The sequence below is a fragment of the Macrosteles quadrilineatus genome, unplaced genomic scaffold (assembly GCF_028750875.1).
Source record: "Macrosteles quadrilineatus isolate MER2022 unplaced genomic scaffold, UCM_ALF_1.0 Scaffold_4__1_contigs__length_99947679, whole genome shotgun sequence".
Lineage (NCBI taxonomy): Eukaryota > Metazoa > Arthropoda > Insecta > Hemiptera > Cicadellidae > Macrosteles > Macrosteles quadrilineatus.
Genome location: NW_026542597.1, coordinates 34,279,296 through 34,290,504, shown reverse-complemented (window position 1 = coordinate 34,290,504; position 11,209 = coordinate 34,279,296). Strand labels below are relative to the sequence as shown.

The window sequence follows — 11,209 nt, the reverse complement described above, 5'->3', positions numbered from 1 at the left end:
TTTTTAAGATTATCTCGTTCGCATGGCTCAATCATGTCCTGGTTGAAGTTTGTTCGCTACGCTCACTCACCTTTAGGTTGGAGCTCGTTCGCTGCGCTCACTTGCCTTCAGGTTAGCTCGTTCGCTACGCTAACTCGCCTCCAGGTTGAAGTTCGTTCGCTGCGCTCACTCACCTTTTGGTTGCAAATTAGCTGTTGTCATAAATGTAAAAGAAATAATAGTGCTGCACCCTGTTGGTAATCCTTGTAACTTTAATGCTATTGAACATCATAGAACAGAACCAACTTGTTTAATTTAAACAGCTGTTAAGATTCAATAATTCCATTTCTCATAAGGTTAACCTGGGAAACTCCAGAGCCACTGGGGCGGAGCCCGAAAGGATTTTTGAAATAAGAACATGCCTATATGTTAATTGGGAATGTGAGCTATCATCATGCCAAATTTCAGCCCAATCCGACCAGTATTTTTCGCGTTCACTTGTCACAAACATACATCCATACATCCAAACTTTCTCATTTATAATATTAGTAGGATATATAGATATATAAAAATTTGAACGAATGGTGTTTTTGGCCTCTGGGGACAACAAAATGAAAAAGTAAATCGGTCCCGGGCCTAGGTCTTACCATGAGACCTACGGTAATAGCTACTTCCCTATAGGGAAATTCGCTAAAATGTGGTACCCTTAAATTTTTAGATAAAATTCTCCATCAGAATAATCTATGCTAGAAAATATATATTAAACGGCTATAAATGGCAACGCGTCACAACATTAGAAGTATTTTAGTACTTTTCTATTGAATGTATTGATCTAAGTTCAAATGTAGGCTATACATTTTACATCTATAAATATATGTGATTAGTGGGCATAAAAAGTTGTGTAACCGTTGTAGTTTTATGACAAGTCATGATGGGACTTTTGGACCCAATACAGCCATCACGACGTTAATGGGTTAAAAAGTATACCTATTATGGGTTAAAAAGTATACCTATCGTTACGTGTATGGAGGGCCTTATTTGAATAGTACGAACGGACGTGTCCTAAAGCCTGAAGTGATGGTTATTCTTTTTGCTATTCATACTGAATGGAGAAGGCGTTTATAATGAACATTGTTTTGTTTGAATAGATAATATTTTTGTATTATTCGTACCAATACAGGGACTAAAAATGTGGAACCTAAAGATTAGAGATTTTCTCTAGTTTAAGGGTTGTTTAAGAGCTGTTAGAATCATTTCACATTGTTTGTTAGCTCAGCCAGATACAATGAGAACCCTTTGTCTTATGTTTACCCTAATGTTACAATTGTTTATGTATACAAATTGGCTACTGAATAGTCAAAGGTATAAACCAACACGAGGTCCAATCTTATAACAATAGAATAACGTCAAAACCACAGAAAAGAAGAATAAGAATCCATTTTTACTTAGGTTAAATTAGGTTTACAGGTTATTGCCATGCATATAAGAACAACAGTGGTATCATTAACAATAACATTAAAACATGACGTCACTGGCCCGAATGCCTTAGCTGTAACAACTGGTTTGACAGTTCCATTTAAATATTAATAAACATTATTTACTTTCTTGCCATTGATTTAATTTGTTTATGATTATGATCCATACAGTTTCTGATATAATATTCGATTAGTGCTGTTCCTTCGGTAACATCACACAACACTTTACTACCAAAGAATATACCAGAGGCTTGCATGGAATCTTTTGAGACCCTATAGACAATTTTGAATAAAACTTATTCACTCAAATTTTTATGAGTACTCAAATTATTATGTAGAAGGTTCGCACAAAACCTTACTACAAAGGCCGAGTGCTGACCCCGCCAACGCCAACGCGCTGTTTCGCACGTGAGGCAGCAACTTCGCGCAGCCGCATACCACAGCAAACAGCTGATTAAGTGCTGCAGTTTCTTTTTTTTTAGTGGGGAGGAATGTATTGTTGAACCGGTTGCCTGGCAACGCAGCCGCTGCCTTGAGAGCACTCGAACACTACCGGTATTTCGAATCGAAGCATCGCGATAGATGATTATCGAACGTTCAATCGGTTAAATAACCATTCATTTTTCGCCTTCCGACCAACTTCTGACTTATCTGATATGATTATGAATCACGACTAAGGTAAATGCACCAGTGGCTGACAGTGCTCCAGTAGCTGACAGTTTGAGTTTCTTTACATTATAATGTGGTCTCTTAAAAATATTTACACATGATTGCATTGTTAGAAGAACATTATGTTTATTCTTGATTTGTTTACAAAAAAATCAGTTAAATTTAGCCCATACTTGCGGAATGGTGGTGGTTTGAAAGCGACCCTGTCCGTACACATCACATTTAGTCGATTCCCTTAATGAAATTGTTAAGAAAGTTAGTTTGGTTTTTTGTCATTTCACTAAATTTCTTAAATAGTATTAATGATTAGGCTCATTATTTTGATCAATTATACCTTTGTTGACAATTTCATGAAAAAATTGGGGCGTTAGGGGTTTTGGATTTAAAATTATATCAATGTCAGGCATTGGTACACAAAATCCATACAAGTTCCAATAGCTGACAGGGGATATTTGCTACTTGCACAATATTAAATTGGTTTTACCCATCGACATTTGCATGTTATTTATAATTTATGTGATCTCACATTTTTATAAAATGATTTTACTTTTTTAATTTATAAGAAAAATTATCTTAAAAAATGTATATTTTTTTAAATATATATAAAATATATAGGTATGTATTTTTTAATGTAAATATTTTTTATTTTTAAATATGTAAAATAAATTTTAGTAATAACGTTTTACATGATTTTATAATTTAATTATTAAGTTAGATTTTATTCGTCTTATAAATTATAAAACCCTTAGGTTTAGCAGCTAGTACATGTATAGTTCCAGTGTCAGCTACTGGGACAACTGACTGTCAGCTACTGGTACAAGCACTTTTTTCACTGTCAGCCACTGGAACACGTACAAAGGTTGAATTAAGTTTAAAAATGTTATAAAATATATTTAAAACCCCCTTTTTGTATGACAAATTTGAAAACTACACTAAATTTAGAATCACATAAAATCCGTAATATCTCTTTAGTTCCTATTTATTCAAAACCACGGATTATTAAGTGCGTATAGTTTCTTATACTGTCAGCCACTGGTGCATTTACCTTACTTTCAGTGATAGTTTGAACTAGATTTTTATTTAGTTGTTATACGACAAAACTGTTTATATACGTACTTAATTGCACTGTTTAAATTCAGCGACAGATGCAACAGAAATAGTTTAAGCTTTGACAGAAATTTGAAGTGACAATGACAAAATTATTTGAATATTTAGATATATTTAGGAATTCATTTTGCTCCCTCTATGATTCCTGCTCAGTAAAGTACATGTTTTTTTATTAACAAAATTTCGGAGTACCCTGTCGAAATGTATTTTCTTTGATTATGTATAGAATATTATGCGTAAATTAAATATCTTTTTAATCGGCATTGGCGGCATTGTATCGTGTTATTGTCCGGAAAGCAAATAAAAATACGTCTAATAACACTTGAAACATACTGTATTTACACTAATTATAATGTTAACTCCCTAGACGGTAAATGATGTAAATAAAAAAGATAAAAGTGCAAAAGATGTAGTCATAAATTACTCATTTCTAGTAAGCCAACTTTTGAAGAAGTTAAAATGAAAGGACAATTTATTCCAGTGGAGTGGTAAATATAAAAATATTGTCTTAGTGGAAGGGGCAAGATTAATGTAAAGTTAGGGTAAGTAATTTTAAGTTGGCAGCCGTACCTTATCTCAGTTTTGCTGCTTATATTCAGTGAGTAATTTGGGCTGATCACTACATTTACTTTACTAAAATAACGCTATTTTATTGTTGTCATCATAAAATATATCTAATACACTACTTATTTTGTCCTTCATATTCATTTTGGGGGGAGGCAGTCCCACAGGGGCCCCTTATATTCTCTCCTGTTGTAAACTATTGGCATATTTTACGTCATACATCAACTATCAGAGTAAAAAACTACTGAAGGAGGAAATAAAAATGTATAATTCAATAAATAAATGTTGATGAATTTTGTAAATATACCTACGGTACATAATTACCAGTCATAGAGTCAAATTTGATAACAACTTAACATAACCCATCTACCTCAACGCTTTATAAAATACTACGGAACTCCGCATACTTAACACTTTTTTGTTCAACTCCTATGTTACATTTTTACCGAAAATATAGATTACTATCCTACATTTGCTTTATAAAACACCCTTGTATTAGTATTCGGTGGTTTTGAAGGAAAATTTATAATATTGTGACATGTTCGTAAAGACCAAATTTCTGTTAACAATGCTGTTTCGCTCAAATATTATTTATAACTTTCACAACTAAACAACTTGATGTACAACATGATACATAATTATAATCAATTCAAAACATTAGCAATTATAAGATAACACGTACACAAATCAATATTATTCTCACTATTCTACCAAATATATGTAAACATCCATATATCAAGCCCAAAGTACCAATGAACTTTTGAGAAAACACAAGTCACACCCCCATAAACCACACACTTTAAATGTTCGTCATGACGAGAAACCTTGCGCAAAACTCTCCATTATATCTCCAAATATCCATTATATTATAAATTGCCCTTTAAGGTCGTAATTGCTTTCCAAAGGGAACTTTCCAGGCCTACCTAATTTTAAAAATACCCCAGCTGTACTTATTTGTATGCTATTATTTCGTTCTATTACCTTATTTAAATCAGGTGTGATCATTTGTTTGTATTACTGTATTCGGTTTTGTTTATTTCAGCTTTACAACCAATCAATAGTTTTATTAATACTTATGAAGTCAAACGGGGCGAAGCCCGTAGATAACAGCTTATGCATAATTTCAGTTGTAAACCATTTTTAGCTCATTAAAAACGGCGTTCGTATGATGATATTTTCCTTTACTCACGTAGACATAGCCTCTACCAAACAATCGTATATATCGAATACTCGATGTATCGACGTATCGAACGATGCGATGCGAGTGACACTTGTTGAACAGTTGGCACAGTGCGGACTACGGAGTGCCGGTGCCGCGTTGTGTGTGTGAAATGGCTGTGCAGCCTCGTGAATCTGACAAACAGGAGAAACATGCATCGTGGGACATTCCAATGGTGGAGATGGAGCACAGGTAATATTATAATTGTTTAAGGATACGGTTAATTTATAATTTGAATGATTTCTGAATCAGGAGTTGACTTTGTGGCTCAGCATCTTTGTTCTCGGTTTTACCTCTACTAAAACACCTACATAAAGCACAAATAAAGAATATCTACGAATATCGTGATTTGGGGTGGAACAAAACAATTTTACAACCCTGGGGTGAAGAGGGTGGTTTTTGGGACCCGCTAAACACCAGATGTGTGGGACGATTGTGACCTTCTAAATACCTGACGATTTTTGGATGGGCAGATAACAATTAAGCGTAGAGTACTAAAACATTTACAGATATAATCTTACCTTGCACAAGTATCCATTCGAAATAAAATAGGATTAACCAAAAAGTGCTAGTTTTATTTTAAACCCATGTTTTTAGAACGTTGTCGCAGTGGGCCAATATGGAATTAATTATTTTTTTTAACTTCTGGAAAACTGTTTCTAGGTTTCTTATTTCATACATAGTAAAGCCACATTTCGGTCCTTAGTACACGTATAAAATACAGAACACGCGTTTAGTACCTTTTGGTCGAAAGAGCAAATACTGACACAAAACTACACCTCTGAGAGAAAATTACAAACCCTGGGTTTTTTTATTTGATGCCAAATGAATCTCCGATACGATGACAGTTCCCAAAAACCTAGGCGTCAAAATAGTTTGTCAGTAAAAAAATAAAATGTTCAAAAAGGTAGTCTAATCAGGAATTTCTTTTTTATAATATTGTTTTTGATTGATAAAATCTTTTCTGTACAACTTTACCGTACTCATTATTCTTAAAGTGCAGTATTTACAAAAAATATAACTAGGCTATAACTTACTATCCAAAAAATACATGAATTAGGCCTCAAGTCTGTCTAAATGATAAGAAAATTAAAATCATATAAAAAAGAAACCCCCCAAAGACACCGATATATCTTTAGAATTGTTCAGTAAGAATTAAGAGTCAATTACATATAACCTAAATTTTTTGCACGTAAACTACATATTATTTTAACGGATTAAGTGTATTTTGAAAGAGTCCAGGAACATTAATTTTTGGATACTGCTACGATTTTACATTGAACCTGGCCAATTTTTGATGTAAAGACGATCAGTTTTAGCACACGTTCAGTGTTTGCTATTCAATATCTGTCCGCAATTTGAGAGTGTAAGTGAATTGGCAAGAGTGTAAATGGGGCGAGAGGAACTTTCCCTTTTTGCCCTTTCAAAACAGCATCTTGCCCTCTTGCAAAAACTGCAAAGGGCTGCCGACGAAAACCCACCCTCCAAAGGATGTATAACCTTATTTAAATTAAAATTAAAATTAGCAAGTAAAAATATGACATTTGTGTAAGAACAAACACATACTTATTTAGACAAGGTAAACCTAGTTTTATTCATGTTTCACATTAGTCACATTTGTGTTTGAGTGTTTTTATGTGACTAATGTATCTGTATTATTTTAGAGTCGATCTTACAATTAAACCTTTACTAATTAGTTCTAGAACTACCTATTGAACTTAATGGGTTTTAGGTTTAGAAGTATATTGTTTTGATAGCATAAACAGTTTTAAATGTCGGTAATTAACAAGAAATAATAAAAAGTCTTTTAGCACCGGATGAGACCCCAGGGGGGGGGGGGCGGGGTAGTTCATCTGGTCCATAAGGACGATAACTCTGTAAGTACCTAACAGTGTTTAATTGATACAAAAAATTCCCAATGTATGTAGTTGGTTGAGACGCACTATTCAAACGTTAAGTTGGAAAATCGTACTTTTTCTTAAGAATTTACGCATTAAAAAACTGCTGGTTAATTATGATAAGAAAAAAAATACGAATTCAATTTTACGACGTAAATACAACTTCTGCCACCGATGCTCCACTATGAACCTAAATCAATTCATTACTGACAGCCGCATAAACCTTGTGTATGAATGCAGGATTAAGAATGGGATAAGATGGCCATGTCGATTTGATATTGCCAAGATCAGCTGTTTCTTCCAAATCTCATATGTTCAGGAGCATCTGAAAACCCAATGATCAAGGAGAGCTGGGTGCTGGGTCCAGTTTTGAACCATCATAAAGCTACTTATCTCTGGACCGAACCGGTGACCTTCGAATTACTAGGCGAGTAACATAACCACTCAGTTTACAGCATATATAAACTTGTAGGTTAATCTCTCGTCTTGACGATCTTGACGAATAATCATGGTTAGAGTAATTGTTTATTGGACACTGATTATCGCAAGTAGGTTAGAGCATAGCGTTCAAACTGGAATACATTTCACTTTAATTTACACCTTTCTCAACTCACCGGAACAGCTCTTCTTCTCCCCTGAGTTTTAAGTGTTGAGTTGATTATTTAGAAATATATTTTTCAACTATTTGCTTAAGCACGCTGCAACTATTCACTATTTACAATGCAATGTCACTGCCTTTTATGCTTTTATCATTGGGATTTTAATGGTGCTGACTTAAAAAAACAGCTGATCTTAGTCAGTAAAAGCTTTGACTGTAAAAACTACATAGATATTCTTACTCCATTCCACCTATCTTGTATTCACATTCAGCTAAAAATACGCAAGGATTGTCTAAAAAAGAATATGACCTATGATGATAGTCGGGGAAGGTTGACTGTTAAAATGTCAACCCTTCAGACTCATATGGAATTTGAGTTTCTCATGACTATAAAGTAGTATCAACACTCCCTTTACCTTCCGGTCATCTCAAAACAGGTGGACGTGCTTCAACATAGAATCCAGCTGTACAGTATTCATAAATTCTTTTAACAAAACAAAAACTCTAGAAAGTCTAAAAATGATCCCAATATAGAAAAGAAATCAAATACTTGTTTAAGTAAAATGGTGATTGGAGTTTTACGAGTTCCAATAAAATTAATTTAGAAAAGACGAATTCTCAGCATCCGTGTTTTATTCCGATTGGTTAAAACGATAACTTCTTAAAAGCGGTCTGTCAAAATGAAGACAATGTTTTGACTGGATAAAGTGACATCGTTGTAGAAAGGTACAAGAGGTGTAAAATTTGTACTAAATGTAAAGCCTCGTCTAAACTAAATTTAATAAAAATCGGATCATTTTTGTTCTAGTTTTGGCGATAGTGAATAATGGTATTATGTATAGACTACAGCAGCTGGTGTTTCCACTTCAATATCCGTAGTTGTCATTTCAATCTAATCTGAAGAAGATTAACTTTAGTGGTCTTCTACTGGAGCACGAAGAAGAATCATGTCAGAATGATTGTTCTTCATCTCACGACTCCATTGCAGGTTCCGTGTGGACCGGGTGGACGGCGGGGTGACGGACGACGATGCTGCTTCGGGGACCGAGGACGAGGATGATGTTCCAGGAAATTACACCAGGAGTTTCCGACACATCACTAGGGAGGCTCTCCCTCGGCTAGACAACTACAGGAACATCCTGTCCATCCAGGCCGTCTACAGACCTACCCTGGACGAGCTGCACAACCCGCCGACGGGCCATCACAAGGTAAGAGGATCAGCAAAGTCGTAACTCCGAACATGATACTTGTTTTGGAATGACAAAAATACGTTAGTCAATTTAAAAGTTCCCCACAACACAACCCACTCTTCAGCCAACAAAGGTACCAACTTAGAAAAGTCGCAACTCCAAAAATTCGTAGCTCAGAAAAGAATTCGTTGTAGTTTTTTTTACTGCAATGATACTTAAGTTATTGTCTGGTACTTTTTGAAAGTTCTCCACAATCCGCTCTTCAGCCAACAAAGGTACTCTGAAAAGACACTACTCCGAAAAATCGCTGCTTCGAAAAGTAGTAACTTCGGAAAGAATTCGTTGCAGTTTGAATGACAATGATACGGTTATTTATTGTCTGATACTTTTTGAAAGTTCTCGATAACCCCGCTCTTCAGCCAACAAAGGTACTCCGAAAAGTTGCAACTCCTATAACAAATTTTGGGTATAGTTTGATAAGTGAATACTTTTATACTTCGGGGATTATCTTATTATTTTATCCAATGCTGCATAACCTACCGTAAGGCCTTTCCCAAGGTAGCCCCATAATTATTACAATGGTATTACTCAGAAAAATCCTAATTCTGAAAATATCTCTTTAGACAATTTGTTCCATACCGATAATGATACGTTATTGATTTTCTAATGCCATTTTAAAATCCTTAATAACCTTCTCTTGATCCATCGCAATATAAGGAAAATGGTGTAACTCCGATAATTATTTAGGTATTTAGTTTTTTAGAAACCATTGCCACGTTAGTAAAAGACCTCAGGAAATTTTGCGTTAGGTTAGGTGATGAGACTAATTCGCTTGGCTGTCCAAGTTTATAATAATCGCGTGCCCCACTAGATGGAAACTCTAAACAGGGGAGCAGTAATAACCATCACATGCAATATTTTTCTCACCCTTTCCAGTGAGTTTAAAAGCAATCGGTGAAGTATACAAATCATAATATCCATTGTAGAAGTATCTACAAAACAAGAGAAGCTGTATCCACTTTGATATGTAGAGTAGTTGTGAATTTGATGTCTTCATAGGAAATCCTAAATTAAAAGTCAACCTTTATAGACATTTTTTAATCCGCCTGAAAGCTGTGATATCTAAATTCTATTAAAAAAAGAAAGTACGATTTAAAGATGTACAGAAAAAAATACGTGATCTCTTTGTTATTCATAAAAAATGTGATTCCCACAATCACAAAATGAATAATTGATTGGTTTTTCTCAAACCATTGTCGTCGCAAATATCAAAATAAATGAGGCATCTTTAGCCTTTAGCCGAACCCTTTACCATGATGAATTATTGTTTTCTGTTTTACCGCTACGTCAAGCTTGGTTGCTTCATTCGTGTGTATTGTACTAGAACTTTCCTTGTCATGACATTGTTGCGGTATGCTATTTAACCTAGACAATCATAACATAGAACGGCGATTTCTGAAGAAGTTGACGTCGAAGAGCTTGAAATAGAAAACGTCATATGTTATTTTTAACGAATTGATGTCGTGAACGAGATTATTTTGAGAGAAAACAATTCAGTGTTATGGTATTGTGTTATAGTAATTGTGTTATGTTAAGTTCCAAAAACAATTCATAAATAATATAATATGAAGCCATAAATGATCTTATTTTTCGTGTCGACGTACTATTGCAATATAGGTGTTATTCAGTTGTCTTTTCAATCTTTATAAAGATTTTAAAATAGTTAAAACAAGTACAAAATAAAAATTAGGGTGCAAATCATTGCATGCAAAATCAGGCCGAATCAAAAACTTTGCATCACTTCCCTAACAGGAACTTTTTCTGATATAATTTAGTATTTATTGAGGATTTAGTTATTTTACTTTTTTGCATGCATTTTACATGCTTTTACCATAGCTATATAGAGTATATAGATTTAGTTTTCTGCGAGTGTCCATGGTTTTCACTTAAATGCAGGTTATTCTTCGCAATAACCTGTCTGTTTCAATGTAAAGACAATGACAGCAGATCGCACAGGCCTTTAGAGATTTCCTGTGACTAATACAATAGAATTGCTTCCATTATGACACAGATATAAATCGGACATAATCAATGAGATCAAATAATGGTCAAATTACATCTCGGTTCAATCTGGTTGTTTCTCTAGTATCTAGATGGCACTGGATCTGATGGGATGGCGTGAAGGAAAGCGTCTGAATAAATTGAGCAAATTGACTTGATCGAACTGGTAAGAGATCTGTAGATCCAAACAATGCGGGCGGTTAATACGTAATATCTGGTTGTCACTGGTGATATGGACTAAGGCTTATACAAGATAGTTAACAGGGTTTATATTCGAAGAAATCCATTTGAAGTCACAAAAATTTACAGCAGATAACCTCGAACCCAGCTGTTTTTTTCACCTTAAAAAGGAAAAGAGTTACTTTACCTACACCGCAACGTATTGAAAACAGCTGTTTTTGTTTCAACATGGCATACTTTTGAAGATAGTTCTTTAAAATCAGCTGTTT

At 34.4% G+C, this 11,209-nt stretch overlaps 1 protein-coding gene across 1 annotated transcript in view; it reads left to right on the top strand.

Annotated features, from left to right (window-relative positions):
* The first annotated feature begins 5,097 nt into the window (after positions 1–5,097).
* LOC128991708 (bumetanide-sensitive sodium-(potassium)-chloride cotransporter-like) overlaps positions 5,098–11,209 on the top strand; it is a 51,600-nt gene continuing 45,488 nt past the window's right edge. The window contains exons 1-2 of the mRNA XM_054414830.1: positions 5,098–5,205; positions 8,498–8,717. Coding sequence (XP_054270805.1) covers positions 5,126–5,205; positions 8,498–8,717 — 300 coding nt within the window. The 5' untranslated portion in view covers positions 5,098–5,125. The remainder of the gene's footprint in view (positions 5,206–8,497; positions 8,718–11,209) is intronic.